The 22,193-nt window shown below is 42.4% G+C and overlaps 1 protein-coding gene across 1 annotated transcript; it reads right to left on the bottom strand.

Annotated features, from left to right (window-relative positions):
- Positions 1-205: 205 nt before the first annotated feature.
- Positions 206-21,367, bottom strand: ATXN2L (ataxin 2 like). The gene is made up of 23 exons (XM_087713806.1): positions 19,970-21,367; positions 18,328-18,364; positions 17,407-17,463; positions 16,764-16,835; positions 16,327-16,477; positions 16,098-16,222; positions 15,902-15,993; positions 11,439-11,639; positions 10,871-11,046; positions 8,085-8,189; positions 7,777-7,974; positions 7,180-7,269; positions 6,490-6,554; positions 6,091-6,365; positions 5,591-5,660; positions 5,329-5,475; positions 5,140-5,209; positions 4,820-5,004; positions 4,604-4,733; positions 4,392-4,513; positions 3,428-3,637; positions 910-1,090; positions 206-657 (listed from the first exon to the last, which is right to left on the bottom strand). Exons 1-23 carry the CDS (start codon positions 20,206-20,208, stop codon positions 608-610), a joined length of 3,048 nt encoding a protein of 1,015 aa, XP_087569932.1. The 5' UTR covers positions 20,209-21,367; the 3' UTR covers positions 206-607.
- Between the last annotated feature and the right edge of the window lie 826 nt (positions 21,368-22,193).

The raw sequence follows: 22,193 nt of genomic DNA, 5'->3' as shown, positions 1-22,193 counted from the left end.
AACTACTAATCCTTGGTGATCTATTTTCAGAGAGGAAAATTATGCTGCTAGACAACAATGCTGAATTCCAAAACTGTTCTTCAAGTCTGGTTGAGCTATGTATGCTGGACAGGTCACAAATTCTTCCTCTCTGATGCTGCAGAACCACAATTAAGGGTTGTTGCTTAGAGACTGGCCCTCCCACACATTCACCCCAAGCCCAATATTAGTTAGTTTAAAATTTTATTTTTTTAACTTTTTAAATATTTTTACTTAATAAAAAGTCAAGATTTGTCCATATGGTCATGTCCTTGTCAAGTTAATGTGGGAAAGTGGCATTTGCTCTATAAACCCCAATGGAGTTATAAATAAAAGAAAATAAACCCTGCCCTCCTCTGGGCAATGGAAAGGGGTCTTGCTCCATCCCGCTGGTCAACAGTGCCCTGGCAGGCTTCACCAAACCAACGGAAAGGAAGGTGCTTGCCAAAAGGGACTGGGCCAGGCTGCATCCCTTCAGGGGCCTCTGCCTTGGGCACAAGGGATGGCCCAGGCTTGGGGGTGGGGGGTGGGGATCAGCAACAGAGCCATAGCTGGCTGGGGTCTCAGATCACAGGGAGAAGAGTGGACATCAATTCCCAGGGGTGTGGAATGGAAGCTGCTGGGAGGGATGAGACTGAACTGAAAAGAGAAGAAAGAGACAGTGAGGACCACAAAGGCACACCAAAATCCAAAACAGTATTATCTGTTCTCTGCAGTGCAAGCCCTGCCCAATTGCCATCAACATTCAATCAACTCTGATCAGAAATACCGAGACTACAAAACCTTTTAATTTCCAGCAGTGTGGACATGCTAGGTGGGGATCAGGTTGGTACATCAGAGGGCTCATCTTTCCACCACCTCCCCACCCCTGGCTTTAAATAACAGGCTTACCTTGGTGGTGCCCTATGTATGTGTAGGGGGATGGTGTGGAGGCGGAAAGGGTGGGCACACCACTCTGGGGCACACCTCCTTGAGGGGGTCCACCATGAGTCTGTGAGGGATGCAGTAACATGACTTGGGGAGCTCCAGGGTGAGGTGGTGGGGCAGCTGCAATTCCAGTCTGGACATGGGCCTGTAGTAGACAAGAGGTTTGAGGAATTTTAATAAATGATATGCCAATTTATCAACTAATTAGTGCAGCAGAGAAAATGACAAATTTTCTAATTTTAAGCACATACATTTAGCAATTGATGTAACTCATTCCAAAGAAATTTAGATGAGGCACTTAACCTAATACCAAGTATTGTTCAAATAATATTTAATAACAAAATTTTATTAAATAACAAAAAATTTGGGAAACAATTGCCATTCTTGATACGAATACTGTCACAATTGTTGCAAACTTATATAGTACTCTGTTGATGACTTTTAAATGTTTGTCCAAGCAATCCTAGTAGACAAAAGCATTATTTCTCATATATCAATTGCCACAAAAATGTTACTGGTCATCTCCATCTCCTGGGTTGTTAAACTGAGTGTTTATGGGGACACACACTCAGAAATGTCTTCCATGAAACTAGGCAGTGGGGAGGTTAAAGGTGGGAAAAATACTTAGACTGAACAGCCAAGAAGCACATGTAGAAAGAGATAAAGATCTTAGAGAGGAATGTGGGAGATAAGTCAAAAAGAAAAAAGCATAGCAACTAAAGTATTGAAGCGGGCAAGAGATAATGGCTGAATGATTTTATGTTTTTGGTGTTGTTTTGATTTGCTTTGCTTTTCCTCTCCCTTCTTTCTTTTTTTTTTTGTAGGTAGGTGACATGATTAGAAGTTAGATAGGATAGAAAGAAAATGCTTTTTAATAAAGGATGACAGGATTAAAAGTTAGAATAAGAAATAGAAATAAGAGAAAAGGGGAATATTAGTGTATACACTTAATAAAATAAGAGCAATAGTAAAAAAACGGAATAATTGAATGATAGATTGCAATGTTATATAAATATGTATTACTACTGTTTCCCCCAAAATATGACATGTCCTGATAATAAGGCCATGCCACATTTTTCTGGTGGGCAAAATATAAGCCCTCCCTCGCAAATAAGCTCCCTGGACAACGCAACACCTCCGGCCAGGCAGAGTGCCGCTCACCAACCAAGAGGTATCCTGAAGGTGCCAAGCTACGGGAACTGGGGGGGGGGGAGGGCAAAGGTGACCGTTAGGTTGGTGAGCAGTGCAGTGCCCAGCTGAAGAGGAGTGCCTGGCGGCTGCTCTCTTGCTAGCAGGCTCCCGAAAAGCCGGGCACAGCCTCATGGGCAAATGGCTGTGTTGCGCTGTCGCAGCAGCACAACATAACAGCCATGAAGCGACCACGCTCACGAGCAGCCACCCAGCAAACCCCCTTTCCAGCCGGGCACAGCGCCATTCACTGTCCTAGGGGTATCGCCAAGCCGCGTGCCTGTTCACCATCGCCCAGCTCCTGTGGCTTGCTACCTTCGAATTGCCAGTAAATGGCGCTCTGCACAGCTGGAGAGGGGAGTTGCGTGAGCGGCTGTTCCACTCCCGCTCGCGCACCTCCCAGTCTCACGATGCCCTGGCCCAGCTCTCCCCGCAGAGCCAGAGCACCTCCGCTGCCATCCCAACACGACTTTTTCGGCGGCTTCCAAATCGAGTCTTCCGGCACAGGCTGCTCTGGATGTACACTCTATGGTTGTGGCCCAGCTGTCGGCAGAGTGTACAACCATAGAGCGTACGCCCAGAGCGGCCACTGCTGGAAGACTCAGTTTGGAAGCTGCCAAAAAAGCCATGCTGGGATGGAGGTGGCGGCAGTGCTCTGGCTCTGCAGGGAGAGCTGGGCCAGGGCATCTCCAGCCGTGCAGAGCGCCATTCACTGGCATTTTGAAGGCGCCAAGCTGTGGGAGCCGGCCGGTGGTGAATAGGCGCTCACATGGTTTGGCGATACCCCTAGGTCAGTGAATGGCGCTGTGCCTGGCTGGAAAGGGTTTGCCGGGTGGCTGCTCGTGAGTGTGGTCACTTCATGGCTGTTGTGTTGCACTACTGCAACAGCGCAACAACCATTCGCCCATGAGGCTGTGCCCAGCTCTTCGGGAGCCTGCTCGCAAGAGAGCAGCCGCCCGGCAACCCCAAAACAATAAACCCTCCCCTCATAATAAGGCCCAAGCCATATTTTATGGGTAAAAAGAAAATGAGACCCTGTCTTATTTTTGGGGAAACTATTAAAAATACATATATAAGTTGGTTGAAAGTAATAAATATGACTAATGCTATTAGTTTTATTTGTATTAGAATGATTTATACCCAGGTACCACACTGTTCACGCATTGATATGTTTGTAAAAAATAAAAAGTGTCTGTGTGTGTGTGTGTGTGTGCATGCGCGCGCACGTGCGGGCGATGTTTTCCATGGTCAAGAAAGCTGCCCCTTTTCCCTTCCCAGGGTCTGGCATAATCACCTGAGTGACATGGGCCATGTTGGTGTATCCGTGCTGCAGCTGCTGATGGGCATGAATGGCATAAACTGTTGGCTGTGGGAAACCGCTCTGTGGAGACTGAGCGCTGGGCCCCGGGGTTATGGATGGTGGTGTAGCCGTCAGTGTAGCTGTGTGATATAAGTTCTGCTGCTGCTGAGCACTGGCCAAATGAGGGGGCTGTCCACCTTGGTGCTATAGTAGAAAACACAAGTCACACTTTCATTACCAGAGTTTGCATTAGTTTTTCTTTTTATATTATTTCAAAAGAATATGTTTGTATTTTATAGAGAAAAGTAAGATTTGAAACTTAGGTTAGCATACACTTTATCTGTGGATAAATGGAATGACTAAATGTTTTAATGACATTAACATTCTTATTAAATTAGCTTTCCGGTTCTCTGATCTTCTTTATATAACACATAACCCTCTCACTCATTGATCATGTTATAGATTTAAATTATTCACATTCTGAATATAAATTCCTAGAGAAAGTACCTTTATTTAGAGATCATATCCAAAAAAGCTACTTGTCAGTTATGGTGGGTAGGTTCCAACCACCCACCTGTTCTCAGTTACGCATTTCAATGGCAGAAAACGCCCACCCCAATTTGTCTTATATTAATACCCAAATCAAAAGTAGTTGCAAAGCAGCATCTTATTTAATTCCTAGATTGCCTTTCCCCCAAATAAAGCATGCAATGATTAATAAAGTTTATCCCTGATGCTTCCATTCCGTAACAGCAGTTTCAGGAACCGGGATAAACAGAACATCACTTTAAAAGCAAGATTGCTTTTCATGCCAACCTAGAACTTCTAGAGCTTCAAGGATTATGGTGCTCTAGGACCAACTTCAAACATAAAATCAAATAGCAGGGTGCCAAGTCAAGCATTAAGTGTCTCCTATGCAGTAACTCCATATTTGGTTCCTCCCCCTCTCTCCAAGTACCTGCACAGGACTGGGAGCGGCATGTTGTGTTTGCTGCTGGTTGCCCGTGGGTGTGGTAGCTGGTTGAGGCTGATGCGGATGCAGCTGTGTGGCATGATGGGGATACGACTGATGCACTGTGGCTGGGGAGAGAAGCAGCAAGCAGCAGTCAACAAGGCAACGTGGCAGTAGAAAGAAAGAAAAGCTCAGACTTCAGCTAACAATAAAGGTACCATAAAGAGTTTGGGGTGTAGGCTGTTCTGCCGGTGAATATTGTGGTGTAGATGATGAGACAATAGCTTGGGGGTGACTGCCAGATGTCATCATACGGGGGTTACTCTGCAGCATGGGGGCAAACATAGGCTAGAAGGAAGGAAAAAAGATAGAATATATGAGCAAAATAGATAAAACATACGTCTCTCTTTTCCGTTGAAATTTATTGCATCTACCTGTGAAGAATAGTGAGCCATGGGCTGCATCATAGTAGGCTGTCCTGTGAACTGCTGGGGATTGTAGATGTATGAAGAGTATGGAGTAGCAGCTACCAGAGGAGGCCCTGCAGCTGCTGCTGCTTGCATAATGGGAGGAGCTGAGGTGGGCTGGTGCTGATCTGAACGCTGGGGAGGTAGAGACCCTGTTTAGGAAAAATAAATGGGTTAAGAAAAGCCTTTTATGTTCTTGGGTTTTTTTTCCTCCAAGTGGCAGAATAGTTGAGCCTTCCGGGCAAATTTCCCATGATCAATGTCGCTTTGGCAAAGAATTTCCTCACCTTTAGCTCGGTATTTCCCCTGCTGTCCGGGCACAGAATTGGAAACAGGATAGGGGTACATCTGAGGTGTCTGCAGAGAATAGTGACAAACTAATTAATTCTAATGGTATTCTTATTACTATACCTGATACATTTTGTAAAGAACCAATAATATACAGGACTATTTAGGTCTCATTCCTCCCACCTCACCTGCACAGCTGGGCTCATGTGAATCTGTGGGATGTAAGAAATATATTGTGTGCTGTACATGCCACTTTGCCCTGGGGTAATCACTGGGATCGAGGGTGTAGAATGGGTGCGTGGCCCTGGTGATGTAGGCGTACTTGTTGATTTGTTCTGGGGAAAAAGGCAGCAGTTATTAGATATTTGACTATGAAAGCCAGTTAAGAAGGTGCTGTTATCCCAAAACCCACCACGCCAACCCACACTATCCCCAGAGATAGTTACGCACCACAGAAAGAAGTGTTTTTGAGGGGTTGAATTCTTTTGCATTAGGATTCAATGTTGATTTCTTCACCTGCCTGGATGGGAGTACAATGGAAATGAGACAGGAACAAAGACAAACATGCAGCTGTCTTATCTCCAGGTAGTCCTCGACTTACAAAGTTCATTTAGTGACCGCTTGAATTTACAACAGCACTGAAAAAAGTGACTTTATGACCATTGCAGCATCCTTGTGATCACGTGATCAAAATTCAGACAACAGACTCATATTTATGACCGTGTCATGTGGGACCTTGTGATCACCTTTTGCGACCTTCTGACAAAATCAATGGGATAACCAGATTCACTTTAACAACTGTATTACTAATTTAATTGCATTGATTCGCTTAACAACTGGGGCAAGAAAGGTCATACAATGGAACAAAACTCACTTTCGCCTACTAACAGAAATTTCCACTGAGGTCGTAAGTCGAGGACTAAATGTACCCCGGTTCCCCCCAGACTCACTCTGAGACAGGACCATCTTCCTTGTCCTCTGCTTCTCCTTTTCCCAGGGGACTGGCAGTCTGGGTCTGGCGTTCCATGCCCTCAGAGGATCCTTTCTCCTCTTTGCTGCTGCCTTCACAGAAATCCAGATTGGGCTTGGGAGACTCTTCAGACACTTCACACGAACTGCCTGACCCAATCAATACCTCTGGCAATTTGTCTTTTATTTTCCCTTCAAGAGACTCCTTTGGCCGGAAGGGGTCATGGGTGGCTTCTGGAGAGGAGCTGGACTGTAACTAGGAAGAGACATGAGGTAAACAACCATGATCAGAAAAACTGCTTTTATTTTATGTTTCTATTTTAAAAGTGCTCAATGTTTTCCTCCTCTTTAAATGAAGGGGGATAAGAAAATGTGCTCACCTTAAACTGAGCTCCAAACTTCCTCAACTCCTCGAGCTGATTCCTCTTTTGCTCATTTTGGAGACCTAGAGCAGTGCAATTGCCACAATTGAAGAGTAAGAACTCAAAACCTTGAAGAGCATTTTTGTATCAATCTCCAAGTTCTGTTAAAATTTCTCAAATCTGATACTCTAATGGGAGTAATTGGCTGAGGATTAAGGGAGCTGTATTCCTATAAATACAGATGGTATTGGTTTCTGGTGGCCAACTGAATTATATGCACCTGATAAGATTTTTTTTTTTACTTAGCAGTGATTATTCAATTTTGTATTAATATTCCACTTTTCTGAATGAGTAAGGGGATATTATTGGGGTGGGGATGGTGTAATCAAGTCTTCCTTCATTTATCCCCAGGACAATCCTATAAGTTACACTGAGATGAAGTAGCTGGCTCAAAGTCAACCAGTGAATTCTGAGTTTATTAATTAACTGTTTAGTTCATTTAGAATAGGATAGGATTCTTTATTGATCAGGTATGATTGCACACACAAGGAATTTGTCTCCTTGTATGTGGACTGTGCCTGACTTAGTTCATAATTTTAAAAAACAGCAATGTGCAAAATATAATGTATCATAGAAAATATGCAAAGCAACTCCAATCTGACAATTAGCGTAACAAGCAAAAAGCTCAAAGAGTCAAAAGAAACAAACCTTTGCTAGTCTGCTTGACCAAGTCTGAGGGCCCCATAATTTCTACAGTCCTGCCAGCTTCTTTGGTGGCAGAGTTAGGCACCTCTTTAACTAGAAGAGGAAGGAAAGGGTTAGGAGGCAAAATGTATGCTACGTTTTACAACCAGATACAGGGCAAGGAAATAGGACAAAAACTTGAAATGCACTTGGAAAATATGGCAACTTTCCAGAGCCTCACCATTTATTCAAATCCCATGTTCTCTTTCTTCAGACAGACAATAATTTGTTTAGTATTCTAAAATCTTTTCAACTGATCAAACCTATCAAATAATTAAAAACTGTAAAATCTCAAATATTCTTCTTACTAGGATAAAACAGGAAGAAAGAAAAAACAGCGAGAAGTTTATAAGTCAACAATCTTTCCAAGCAGCAAGTTTCAAAAATCTAAACAAAATCCGCAACAGTCTCAGAAACATTTAAATCATATGACACATTGAGGAGTTTGATGCAGCACATCTGGGATTATCTGGCCAGCTAACACCTATAGGTTGCTTTGGTTTAGGTCCATCCTTAGTTCCTTCTACCAAACCTGCTTTACTTCCCAGTTTAAGTACTTACCTTCAACAGCAGCTACTGGGTTAGATGCTGGGACTTTAGGTGAAGGTGGGGTCGGGGAAGCACTAGATTCCATGGTAGTTCTTGACTCAGAAGGTGATGCAGGAGCAATAGGGATAGCTGATCCCACAGGGGGATCTTGGGAAGAGACTGGAACAGTTGAGGCAGACTTCGGTGAACGAGGAGGATAGAGACGGCCCACTATACAGTAAAGATGCATTAGATTAGGGCTAATATATGAAGTTTTTTTTTAATCAAGGCGCTCACACAAAAAAAACAACAACGGGTTCATTGCTTATACGTGCTTCTACCTGTAGGAGATGCAGCAGAGACTTCCATGGGTCGGCTGGTTGGGGAAGACATATTCTTGGCCCCTCGATTGGGTCGTTGAGACTTTGGAGACATTCTAGATGGACCTAAATCAAACAAGACACATACAAAGAAAACAAAATGTTCTTTTGACAACTATGGCTCTCCCTTACTAGTAAACAATGGAAATCCTATCATGCCAATGAAATTAGCAGGTACCTAATTGCAACTGGCATTTACAAATTGACTAATTGAGAAATTTAAAATAAATGAATGGTGATTAAGTCAATCCACCAAATGGAACTCTTATCTACAAGAGACAAACTAATGAATGTGGTTAAGTGACTGATCCTATGGCCTGTACAAATATGGGGATGAATGGGAAGAGGCAGGAAATGCTGCACCCTATCCAGAGAAGAGAGGCAAGGGAAAAGAAAGGTCACAAGGACTCAGGATGAGATGCAGTAATCCTGGTTCCAGGTTGTAGGATAGCAAGACTGAACAGGGGCAACTGAAGGTGAGCATGAGATCAGTGGAAGAGTAGAAGGCTGCTTCAGACACAGCTAAACTGAGCAAAGTTGTCACTGATATTGTTATTGCTCAGTGTTACTGCACCGAGCAGAGGTGGTGCAGTGGTTAGAGTGGACTACTACAAGCTACTGCTAGCTGCAGTTCAGCAGTTCAAATCTCACCAGCTCAAAGTTGACTCAGGTTGGTAAAATGAGGACCCAGACTGTTGGGGGCAATTCGCTGACTCTGTAAACCTCTTAGAGGGCTGTAAAAGAACTATGAAGCAGTATACAAGCCTAAGTGCTATTCCTATTGCTTCTCCTTATTTTCAGCCAGCATTTTCAGTGAAGGCACTTTGTGAAGACCAACAGAGCAATGTCTTTTGCAAGAAATTAGCCTTGGATCATTTTTTTCTGAGGTCTTTCATAAGCTGTTTGGGCCTCAAATCTAATGTCTCCCCATTTGCACTATATCTCTTCCTTTCTTCTTTGACTCCTTCAATTTAGAATCCTTTTTTGATCCCATACACTATAAACTGTGTCACTTCATTTTTTTCTTTATCTTTCAATGCTACTACCTTCTTATTGTTACTGTTCTCCATAGCACATTTATTTATTTATTTGTTTATTTATTAGACTTATATACCGCTTCATAGGGCTTTCAGCCCTCTCTAAGCGGTTTACAGATTTTTAGCAAATTGAGTCAGCAAATTGCCCTCACAGTCTGGGTCCTCATTTCACCCACCTCGGAAGGATGGAAGGCTGAGTCAACCTTGAGCCGGTGAGATTTGAACCACTGAACTGCAGATAACAGTCAGCTGAAGTGACCTGCAGTACTGCACCCTAACCACTGCGCCACCTCGGACATTATAACCTTTGTCCTTCCATTTTTCTCCCTAGTTATGGTCTGTTACACTTTGTTATTTCAACCTGTCCGTACCGTTCATCCCACCCTGCCTGTCTACTCATTAACTTAACAGTATTTTTCAGTCCTGGTAACTTGAAACAGATTGATATTGCAATGAAGACAGAAAATCATCATTTCCTCATTCCAGGAAGTAACCTTCTCTCTAAACCTAATTTGTATTGGTGGTACAAGTAGTCCTTGCTTAATGATCATTTGTTCAGCAACCATTCAAAGTTATAATAGCACTGAGTAGTTATGACCAATCCTTGGGGTTATGGTCATTGAAGCGCCGCCACAGCCGTATGATCAGAATTTGGGTGCACTTTATGCACTTTAACTTCACCCACAGGTTTACCAGTTTTACCCCATACCTCTCTGCCCTATTGGCTGCACTGCACTCCCTCACCTCAGATGCCCTAAGCTGACCTTTGCCTTTATCTTCCTCCTGCTGCTGCTGAGGCGCTAAAGAGGAGAGATGGAGAGGAGTTGAAGTGGAGGGAAGCACAATAGGCTGTGATTGCTAAGTGATACAGTTAAGTGATGTTTTGCCTAATGAGACCATTTGGTTATCAACAAAAGTTCCAGTCCCAATTAAGGTTAAAAGAGGACTGCTTGTAATTGTTACTAGTATTTCATTTCTTACTAAATAATTAGGAAATTTTGCATGGCATGTAGGTCTCTTATCTTCCCATAGGAGCTCTATACTATTAGCCAATGGTTTCTGAAGAATCCCTTCAACCAAATTCTTCCCCAATTGACTTTTTACTGGTTTTCCAGTGTTTTCCCTCAGGTTGCCCATGTCAGCTTTAGCTATTATTTTCTTTTTTGCTGTCATCTTCTGCAAGCACTATCTTCAACTTTCTCAATCTCATTTCAAAATGCATTTCCCTTACAGCAGTATTTCTTAAATACTGAGGGGGTCCTCAAGAACCAAGATCTGGTTTCCTTAAAATCAAAATTATTTGCTAGTCTATGTTGAAAAATAATATTAAAATCCCATCAATCATGAATAATCACAATTGTAGCAAATGTATCAATTTTAATTTTTAATATGATAAATATAACCCGCAAAGAAAAGCTTTGAGGTTCTCTACAATTTTTAAAAATGTGAAACAGCCCTTGGGAGAAAAAAAAAATTAAGTACTGCTTTAGAGGAAAAAGTAAAGCAGAACAAACTTCCTTACTCTGACTTTTCATCTGATTCATTACCGCTTAAAATTACATCATAATAGACACAGGAAACACGGGTGGGGGAGTCATGTGAACTTCCAGTCAGATGAGCCAACCTTCACCAAAGCTTTTCTGCCTGTTAAAGTGATTGTTTCAATCCATTCAAGTATTTCTCTTTTAAACCAGAGATCCTCAGCCTTACCTCCATTGATACCTCTTTGCTCTGGAGCAGAGCCAGTGTTGCTTTCTGAATGATGTGAACTCCCACGGGGTGGCAAGGAGCTCATGCCTGGCCTCCCTCCTCTAGAACTACTGCAGCGTATGCCTCCTCTGGAGCTTTCTCTGACACGTTGGGGAAGTGGGATGTATTTGCCCTCTCTACAAAATAAAAAATAAAAAAATTGCCAAGTGAGTTCAAAGAACACCACCATAACTTTCCTCATCCCAGAAGCTGAATGCAAGGGAACATTTGAAACAAAGAGATTGTCAATCAACAGGTGAAGCAGTTTCTAAGTTACAGTGGAACCTTAAAGTTATTTCTTCCCCAAATATATAGGGTACACTAGCCATAATTAGTACCTGTTTTATACTAGAGAGGCATATGGCTACCCAAAGGTTATTTTGTTTTACAGTTTTGAATCACCTTAACAAATGCTGTTCTGAGCTATCCAGAATAGCTAATATACCAATTATAAAATAATTGATATCATTGATATAAGAATAGAATTAAATACATACTTTTATTCATTTCACCAATGCTGCAAACTTACCTGGAAGCCGAACTGGGGCTGTCTCTTCCAGACACTTGTCTTTGCACTGAACTGTGCTTCTCTTCTTCTGTGCGCCCATCATCATTTTCCATTGCAATACGCAGTCTATACTGTGGGCTTGACTCAATTTCTCGTGCTAGCTGTGCAGCTCTGGCCTCTCGTTGCCTAAAAGCCTCTGTATTATCTTTTTCAAGAGGGACTCTGTCATGAAAAAATGGGTCATTGGAAGGATAGGGGGAGAAAATGCAGCAAATAAATTCTGATCTACACAAAAGAACAAAATAAACTTGTTTATTGTAAATGCACCAACATTTCTTAATTTGTAACATGGTAAAAAACACCTCAGCACCTAATAGTTCAAACTTTTGGTGCCCAAACTGACCAATAGCAATAGCAGTAGACTTATATACCGCTTCATAGGGCTTTCAGCCCTCTCTAAGCGGTTTACAGAGAGTCAGCATATTGCCCCCAACAATCTGGGTCCTCATTTTACCCACCTCGGAAGGATGGAAGGCTGAGTCAACCCTGAGCCGGTGAGATTTGAACCGCTGAACTGCTGATCTAGCAGTAGCCTGCAGTGCTGCATTTAACCACTGCGCCACCTGTTAATGGTTCTTACCATTAACAGAGACAACAGATGGTAACACAATTTGCTCCTTCTTTGAATAAAAAGGTACTATGTAAAAGCTTTAAATGATGAAAGCCATAACAGGTACATGAGGTCATTGGTTGACCAGGAAATATAAAAATTCTGATTTGGAATATAACAGGAAAATAAATTAACTAACCAAAGGAAGAAAATTAGGTGAACTGTATTTGTGAAACTAAAAAATAAAGGGGGGGGGGGGAGGAGGGGATAATGTAATTGATCTAACTCTGTGAGGTACTGATGGATATTGGCATAAAGTAAAAATGTGAATTTAATTATGAACAAAAGAACTGTCACACAGGATGAATTGGTGCTATATTGACATAAATCCAAAGTTAGTGAAGTTTGGAGAGTACTTAAAAATTTAAATCCCCGTGGAGATTCGTACCCTCACCACCCTCCAGGCCTTCCGCATAGCCCTTAAAAACTGGCTGTTCCGACAGGCCTGGGGCTAAAGAATCGTTGCCCCTCTTGAATGGTATGATTGTTGCGTTTTTTAATTATGTATTGTTTTTGTGTTGTTGTTAACTGTCTGTATCTCCCTTGCCTTGTTTGAGTTGTGAGCCGCCCTGAGTCCCTTCAGGGAAAAGGGCGTCATACAAATGAAATAAAACTCTAAACTCTAAATGGGAATGACAACATAGTCAAAAGTGAAACTGAAATGGTCAGCTAGGGTTGGTTGGAGATATGAATGTACATGTACTTTGATCGCAGACAGTGCCATTTTGTAGTCTGAGACTCTAAAGGAAAGATTGAATGACCATTTACACATAAATGGCAAAATATTACAGCCAGGAGACACTGTTCACTTTAGGAGTATATCTTTGTATAATCAATAAAAATAAAAAAGTAAACAGAAGTATATCTCCAAAGAAGGGGACAGAGATAGAAAAACATTAAAATTTATAAATGCTGATAAAAAGATGGGTAATATATAGTGTACTATATCTGCTAAGAGGAATAAATATTTGTTGAAAGATAGCAATAGCACTTAGACTTATATACCACTTTACAGTTGTTTACAGCCCTCTCTAAGCGGTTTAGAGAGTTAGCATATTGCCCCCGACAATCTGGTCCTCATTTTAGCGACTGGGTCCTCATTTTAGCGACCTCAGAAGGATGGAAAGCTACGTCAACCTTGAGCTGATGAGAACTGAACTGCCAAACAGCAGTAGAAGTAACAAACTGAATCACTGTTTGGTTTGGTGGCTGCAGTGCCTCAGATAGAAGGTCCGTACAGAGAGTGGTAAAGACAACTGAGAAGATTATAGGAAGTTCACTTCCTATAAGTACTGGATACTGCTTATAAGTACTATGTGCTCAGAGCTCAAGGCATTGTTAGAGATCCCACAAATACACTTTACAGTCTTGTTTATGTTGCTCTCCGCTGGGAGGAGGTTTTGAAGTATGTTTTTCTAGCAGGACTATTTGATTCGGTAACAGCTTTGTTCCCCATGCATCCATCTGGCAAACTCGCAAGATTCGTTTTTACATCCAGTCTAGATTGTGTTGTTTCTCTGTGTCATATAATATATGTGGGTATGTGCATCATTTTTATTTATTTATATTTTGTCATGTTTATGTAGTATATATTGGAGATGGGGGCCCTTTGAGAGCTATATGCAATGAAATTTCATTTTAATGTACCGATTAGTGTAAATTTAAAATGACAATAAAGTTAGCCTAAGTCTAAATCTGCAGTAATGCATGCTAACCCCTGTGCCACCATCAAGGCTCTTTGAATGTTTGAATGTAGTAAAGCAAAAAAAGATAGGGTCAAGAATGAACAAGCAGACTTGATACAAAAATCAAAAAGAAGTATGAAAGTAGTACCCTGAGGTGGCTTCGCTATATAGCGAAAATAAATGAGTATCTAATAAAAAATAAATATATAAAGCAAGAACGAATAAGTGTAGGGAAAGACTGAGAAAGTAATGCCCTGGATTTGTAAGCCTCAAAAAAACAGAAGGGAGAAATTTAAGAAACAAAGGGAACATATAAACTGATGTATAGGGCAAAGAAAGCAAGAGTGGTTTGCAAACATAGAAAGGTTTGAAAAGTGAATGGTGACTATTTATGTTTTAGAGTAACATTTTTTAATTTCCTCCTTTAATGTTTTTGACCATTACTCCTTGTTTTTAATATTTTATAAAACATTTAATACAAAAAGAAATAATAATTGAATATGTATTTGTGTGTATATTGCGCATGCACACACATATATTCACAGTCCCCCCTCCCCTAATGTTTAATTGATAACTTTTGGCTTGTTTAACTTATTTATGTTTGAGTGTGTATATATATCTTTTATGAATGAATATAAGTCGTGAATATAAGTTGTGCTCTACATGGGGCTGCCCTTGAAGAACATCCGGCGACTTCAGCTAGTCCAGAACGCGGCCGCGCGAGTGATTGTGGGCGCACCACGGTTCGCCCACATAACACCGATCCTCCGTGAGCTGCGCTGGCTACCTGTTGATCTCCGGGTGCACTTCAAGGTCCTACTTACCACTCACAAAGCGCTCCATGGTAGTGGATCTGGCTATTTGAGAGACCGCCTTCTGCCAATTACCTCCCTCCGTCCCATCAGATCGCATAGAGTAGGCCTCCTCCGAATTCCATCCGCCAGTCAGTGCCGACTGGCGACTACGCGGAGGAGAGCCTTCTCAGTTGCAGCTCCGACGCTATGGAACAATCTCCCCGTGGAGATCCGCACCCTCACCACCATCCAGGCCTTCCGCACAGTTCTCAAGATCTGGCTATCCCGTCAGGCCTGGGGATAAGACTTTACTCTCGCCCCTCCCGAATGTTGAATGAATGTTGTGTTTTTACCGCTAATTATTTTTACTCACATTTTCTTTTTGTGTTTTGTCCTGCACTCCCCTCCCCTATTATTGTAAGCCGCCCTGAGTCCCCTCAGGGAAAAGGGCGGCCTATAAATGTTTAATAAAACTATCAAAAAAAAAACTATCAAAGTCACCAACAGCTATCCTGTGGTAAGATGGGCAGCCAATAATTTTTATAAATAAATAAACAAGCAAGCAAGGAAAAATCAAGTACAGGCTTCTACTACTGCTGTATACTGTTAAATTTTAGGAGCGTAACAAAAACTAGTAATGTAGTGAGACAAGCTGCATATTAACTACATCAAGTACAACTGAATTGGTTTAGTCCAAATGTGTGAGCCCTAATATTCGCTGCATTCAGTATTTATTAGATTTGTATTGCCTATATTTTGTGCACTACTTCATGCAACTCAAGAAGGCATGCGTAATGCTCTCTTATTATTATTCCCATAACAACAGCCTTGTGAGGTGAATTGGGCAAGAGGGTATTTCTGTCTCAAAGTCATCCAACTGGCTTCCATTCTAAGAAAGGACTAGAATGGTCTCTCAGTTCCTAGTCCTGCACCTAAACTAAATTGAATCCTGGAATTCAAGTGCAAGGGTAGCATTATAATATTCCAATGGACATGTCTCATCACAGAATATTCACTGTTGCTGCTATCAAATATTTCATTTTTTTTAAGCAGTTGCCAACATCCTGTAATAAACAGGTGGAACTGAGGATAAAGGATGAAACTATTAAATACTGACATTCAAAGGGTTGAGATGATTACTTCTGAATTATCTTGACAATGAGTCTGCTTTTTTTTAACCACTGATTTCTGCCAACAAATCAAAGCCTTACAAGTCCTGGTATGTTAACCAAGTCTCATTTATTAAGTGAAAGAGAAAGAAAAACAACTTAGACTCTACTTTAATAACCTATCAAAAGCGCACACGGCACACACAGAGCTAAATAATTAACTTACGTATATGATGAGAGACTGCTATCATACGTTGTCTTCACACCGTAATTTTCCTCGTTGAATTTGAACATCTCATTTGGGTCCCAGCCATTAGACTGAAATCACAGATAAATGCTTTAGTACCTTTGCTGCAACAAAGCTTAGCGAAGCAGCTCTAAGTAACTCTATTTTGAGGACTCAAGCCTTATCAGTTACTTACCATATCAGATTCTAAGTCATAATCATCACTGTTGCTATCTCCCCCTTCCCAGCGTTGTAGTACTTTCTCTTTGTGCTCCCCATTCACTTTAGAATTCATGGCGATGGCAGAATCTGTGAACTTATCTAAGATACATGAGAGAAAGAAAGTCCAGGATAGAAAGGATTCAAATTCTTCCTCATGCCTCCTCCCATCACATCTCATTTCTGTTATTTTAAGGCTGTATTACCTTTGGTGGCGTAGTTAAAGTCAACATTGCGGAAGTGCACTAACATGACATCAGCAGGCTTGAAAACCATAGTGTCTACAATATCCTCCCTTCTCGGCCCTACTGGCTGGTCGGGCACTTTCTTGTGCACAGCATCCACAGCCAGCTCAAACTGTAAAAAAAAAATACAGGCTGCCTATTCCTACTATAGAAAACCACATAAATGATATGGAAAACAATCCATTGGTCACTAAGCACTATCTATTTCCAGATATTCACCTTTGTCCTCTCAGGGTGCTTAAGTAAGCTTTGCGAAATTTGGGGAGAAAGAATGCTTCCTATATCCAAAGTTCCAATATAAAATAAAACTAAATACTTAAAATGCAATTAAGAAATAAACATTACTGAACCTGTTAACTAACATTCTAAGAAAACTAGTCAGCAAAAAAAATATTCACCTTAGAACTCAGGGTTTTAAAGATTCCTTCAAATGTGCTTCCATTTTTCACTTTCACATCACATGTTGATCCCTGGGAAGAGAACCAAAGAGCAGGAATACTTTTTAAAAAGGATACAAGGATATTTCAAATTGAAAATCAAAGGCTCCCTGCCCATCTGCCCACCAACATACACCTATAATCTACTTATTTGGAAGGCTATTAAAATAAAGCAAAGTAAACTAAAAAAATTCAAGAGAAAACCCTGACTCATTTGCACAATGCTTAGCACACACCATTCTTAAGGCACTTTTTGCCATGAGACCTGCAGGGGAAAATAGCAAACTATTAGCCTTTGCGGGCATCCCACCTTCCTTTGGTTGAGAACCTTGAAATTTTTGCATTGTCTACCATTTTAAAATCAACCCAAAATAGCTGGAACTAAAATTCTTAACATGATGATCTGAGTTCAAAGAATAATGTAAATAAAATTACAACATGAATTAGTACCTCATATGAGCAATGCCTATATAAAACAAATGCTCAACTCTTCCTGCAGGACAACACATTAAAATAAATTCCATCATATACCTTCCACACCCTATAAACACGTACTTGTACATCTATCTTTCCTACATCCTTAATTTATCACTAGGAGACTCACCACAACTGCTGTTAGAAAGTGAAGCATTCGGGAATTGTTATAAACACCCTCAAAAGCCTGGGAAGAATGAAAAAATAAGTGTCACCAAGACATCATTGCCCAATGTTACAACATTCCAAATAATTAGGTAGGCAACTGAAAGATTTCAGAAAATGTATACACCTGTTGTAACCAATATAGGCTTAAATAACCATTATGTTATTTGTTTTCTCAGTAAGTAGCGTCCTTCAGGAGGCTTGGCACAGATTCAAACTGTATTACATAGAGTTTGGATAGAAGGTCTATAGTTGAAAATGAAATTATATTGGAATTTTCACAATTGTATCTAAAATTGAAGCATTCAAATATTTGTCACAAAATAAATCAAAATGAAGTGGTTTATGATACAGGTTGATATGAAAAATACACTTCTCTTTTTCGAAACAAAAATTGTGCCTTTCAGTGATTTAACTCCACTAATCTTAACAAAGTTGCAAATTTAGATAAAAGAGAGATAAGTATTTATACGCAGACTTTGCTGTACCTCAACAACAGTCAAATGACATCATGCTGAAAATCTACAGGAATTTAACCATTACAATTTTTAACTAAATTTATTACAAGAAATTATTTTACTCCAGATATTATTTATACTTCGCTATTGTTATAGAAATTGCAAATAAAAGAAATGTAATACAAATGAACACAAAGTCACAGAAATGGTTTTAACTGTAGTCATAACAGATACATAAGATTCTAGGGGTGTTTTACCATGTCGTGATTAAACAATTCTTATGTTAGGGGGTTCATTTATAGCTGTAAGAACTGAAGCCTACTAGCAGATATATTTATTGGCAAATATTGAAATCTCAAATTTCTAGCAGTTACACAAATCATACAGATTATATATGACAATCCCAAATGGTTTATAGTACAACTTACAGGAGATTGGGGAGGTCCTTTGCCTGTACTCTGGCCCCTGAAAATAAATCAGATACAAATGTAATTAATAATTCAAAATGTAAGCTCTTTAAACCAATAGGCTTCATTTGGTGCATAAATTCATCATTCCTTATGAATCTAATTCAAGGAAGCTCTCACCACTAACAAGAAGCCCATATTTTATTACCAAAATAATTAAACAGACTTCCTAATTCAGCTTAGAAAGACATAACTTCCTTTCCATGGAGACAACTTTCTGAGAAATCAGTGCATGTACTATACATGGATACTCATCCTCTACAAATATATAAAAGTAGATGTTGCTTACTGGCACATGCACCCAATAATTTTCTGTGTATGAAAAGAAGCTTAGAATGGATTTGCGCTGCCTCAAATCCATAATTTCTGCGCTTTCTACATTACTTTATCTAAATTCAGAATAACATTTTGCACAATTCATTAAAATTCCTCAGCCAATTACAATAAGTGGGAGATAACTAGGTGATAATTCAATCAGAATAACAAAAAGAGCTCTTTATATTAAATAGCCTGATGAGCTGCTTCATTGCTATGTCTTGTTCTCTGTCAGAATCATGATCTTGTTCAACTTAATAAAATTGATACATGGCAGAGTAAACCAGAGATTTATGTGCTACTGAAATGACCCCCGCCCCTTTTAAGCAGCACACTAGGCAAAAGTCATTTCTGGAAGGCATCCCTGCTCATATATACAGGTAGTCCTCAACTTATAACAGTTCGCTTAGTGACTGTTCAAAGTTACAATGGCACTTTAAAAAATGACTTATGCCCATTTTTCATACAGAGTCAATGGAAAAACCAGATTCATTTAACAACCATGTTACTAATTTAACAATTGCAGTGATTCATTTAACAACTGGCAAGAAAAGTTGTAAAATGGGGCAAGACTCACTTAACTAATTTCTCACTTAGCAACATAAATTTTGGACTCAATTGCAGTCATTAAGTGGAGGACTACCTGTATTAGGAAGTTATTTTAATTAAGTAGACCAACCCAGCTCAGGACGCTGCAATGTCTGTTGGATCCATGATTTTTCTGATGTCTTTTAAATATATTGGATTGTACCTTTGGCGTGCAATCAAGTCAACCGAATTTACTTCCTAGAAAACATCGGTCTGTTGCTCTATTGGCACCCTCCGAAATTAATCCTTGCCTAAGCAGTCAAAGCCGACTACTCCACGACAGGGAGTGCAACTCAGCCGAGCAGGGACCGATCTTTCTTCTTCGAAAGATGCACATACGTTTCTTCCAAAAGCACACAGGGCCAGAGGTGGGGAAAGACTCCCGTGGCAGGGGGTGGTGGGTGGAAGTCTAGCGGCATCCGCCTTCCGGTCTCGGCAGGGCTTGCGCCGAGAAGAGTGGCGCCCAATCAGCGGCATAAGCAGCCCAACTCCGCTTATCGGGTCTATACATACGCTCTCTTTTATTTCACCCCCCCTTCCCACCCCCGCCAACTTGCCGAGTCCTCCCGTCAACCCTTTTGGGGCGGGAAGGCGACACTGTCTCCTTCTTCCCTTTCGCTCTTTTTTGCCGCCAGGACGGCTTTCCCCCCCTCCCCCCCTTCGGTCACACGAAACCAGCCGCATTTCGGCCAAGCCTTACCTGGTACCGCTTCCCCCAGGAGGGGCTCCTCCGCCGCTCCCCAGGGGAGCCACCATAGTGGTTCTCGGTCCGCTGGCGGCTCCGGGGCTGAGGTTCCCGTTGGGGCTGGCCGGGGGTGGGTTGGCTTTGCGGGAAGCGGCGGCAACGGCGGCGGCCGGAGGCTGCGTCGGAGGAGGCGGGGGCCCCGAGGAAGGCGCAGCAGGTTGAGGGGAGGGCGGCGGCAGCGGTTGTTTCAACATGGCGCTGGCGGCGGCGAGGAAAAGGGCCGGGCGCCCCTGCTCTCTCTCGCTCTCTCTGTCTCCTCTCCTCAGCAGCACGCGGTTCAAAGGCCGTCGAGCGAAAAGGAGGGCGGAAAAAAAAGAATATAAAAAGAAAAAGAAAGAAAGCCGAGCGGAGGAGGAGGAAGGCAAGCGGGAACCCTTTGCCCCGTTCGCGCGTCCCCCGGGCTTTGACTTTAGGCGCTGCCGCTAAAGCGGCGAGTTGGGGGGAAAAATGGGAAGATGAGAGAGGGGGAAAAAAGCGATCCGTCAAGGCAGTCGCGGTACGTCAAGAAGCCCGGCCGCTTCAGACTCTTTTAAGCCAGACAACCCCGTGCGCTCCTGCCGGCCCGGAAGGGGAAACTGACTGGCTGGCGGGTAGGCTGGCAGGCCGGCCGTCGCGGAAACGGGGAAGGGTTGAAGGCTGCGAAACACTGGAAGGGGGGGCTAAAGAGAGAGGAGGCGGCGGCGGCGGCAGCGTTTCTGCCCCCCCCCCCACAACCCGCTTTCTGTTGGCTTCGCCTGGGCGCGCGTCAGCAAAACAGACGCCTGGAACGTGGGCCTCGATTCCCACCTGCTGCTGCTGCTGCTTCTGCCGCCGCGGGGATGAGTCCTCCGGGAGGACGCGCGCCGTTTGGGCGCTCCGTTAAAAGCCGGCGGCGCCTCGGGGAAAGAGAAGAGAGGGCGGAACAAGCCTTGAACCCCTTCAGGCAACGTGAGGGGAATGGCAAGATCGCGAAGACGGGGGGGAGGAGAAGATGGGGGGAGAGCGAGGCCGCAAAAGAGAGAGAAAAGAGGGAGGGAGGCGGTCGTGATATTGGCGCTCAGGGTCGCGACGCGAGCGCTCTCAAACCCCTTCCTGCCGAGGGAAGTGGACGGCTCTGTCCCCTATCAGGCTCGCGCTTGCTTGTGAAGTAAGCAGAGGAGGGGGGAGGGGAAGGGCGACACGGATCCCGCTGGCCCGCGCGCACGAGAAGAAGTCAATCCGGTTGCTGCACAATGAGTCCCTGGGGAGGGCGGGGCATTGCTCTGCGCCTGCGCTCTTCGCGCGCCCTCCTGCAGCGCACGTTCGGTAGAGGGGTTCCTGCCGGCCGCCGCGCGCGCGCGCTCTCCGTGTTTAGCCAATCGAGGAAAGAAAAGCGAGCCCCTTCAGTTCCTTGACAGAGCTTTGGGGGAAGAGAGGGGGCGTTCCTCCGGTTAATGGCTAAGACCAGTGCACATGCGTAAGAGGAAACAAAGGCTTGCGCCTGTCGTTTCCCTCGGACCGGTCTGAGCATGTGCAAAATGAGGGGAAGGAAACGTGTCGCCCATGTGGAGGACGCGTACAAATGGTAGTTTCACTGAAAATGCGCGTGCGCACGGGGGGGGGGAAACGAGAATCGCCAATTGAGTCCAAAATGCCAGGATGTTGGTTACCCGATTGACCCCGGTTGACCTCATTCTCAGTATGAAAGCTTTGGCCTCTGTGACCTCAAGGGCACTTTGTCTTAAGGAGGGATGACTGAGACTTGATAGAAATATTAAAAACTATAAAGAAAATATGTATCTCTGTGTCAGATACACACCGCCAAGAGTTGATGTGACTTGAATGCACATATTACATTCATGTATAATAGTGATATGTTAGCCATGTTAATATTTAAGAAAAAAATATTATTTTAAACTCTGAGTCAACAAAAGCTGCAATCCCACAGATGTGTAGGAGACAGAACCCAAATGATTAAATAAATGTGTACATGAAAACACACTAGATGCATTTTTATTTAAATTGTCTCTGAAATATGTTCCATTATTCTTCTTAAGGTATCATTATATGAAAATAATGAAACTGCTAATTCTGGCATTCTGAAAGAGGAATTATAAAATGCAAAATAGTCACAGGACTATCAATCACAAAAGTTCTATTGTAAAGTCTATTGTGTTGTAATTGTGACTGGAAAGATAGCCACTACCACAGACTGGATTGG

This window comes from Thamnophis sirtalis, unplaced genomic scaffold, assembly GCF_051295495.1.
Source record: "Thamnophis sirtalis isolate CommonGarterSnake01/CBP01778 unplaced genomic scaffold, rThaSir2_p1.2 scaffold_4, whole genome shotgun sequence".
Taxonomy (NCBI): Eukaryota; Metazoa; Chordata; class Lepidosauria; order Squamata; family Natricidae; genus Thamnophis; species Thamnophis sirtalis.
This window is presented reverse-complemented; position numbering and strand designations above follow the sequence as displayed.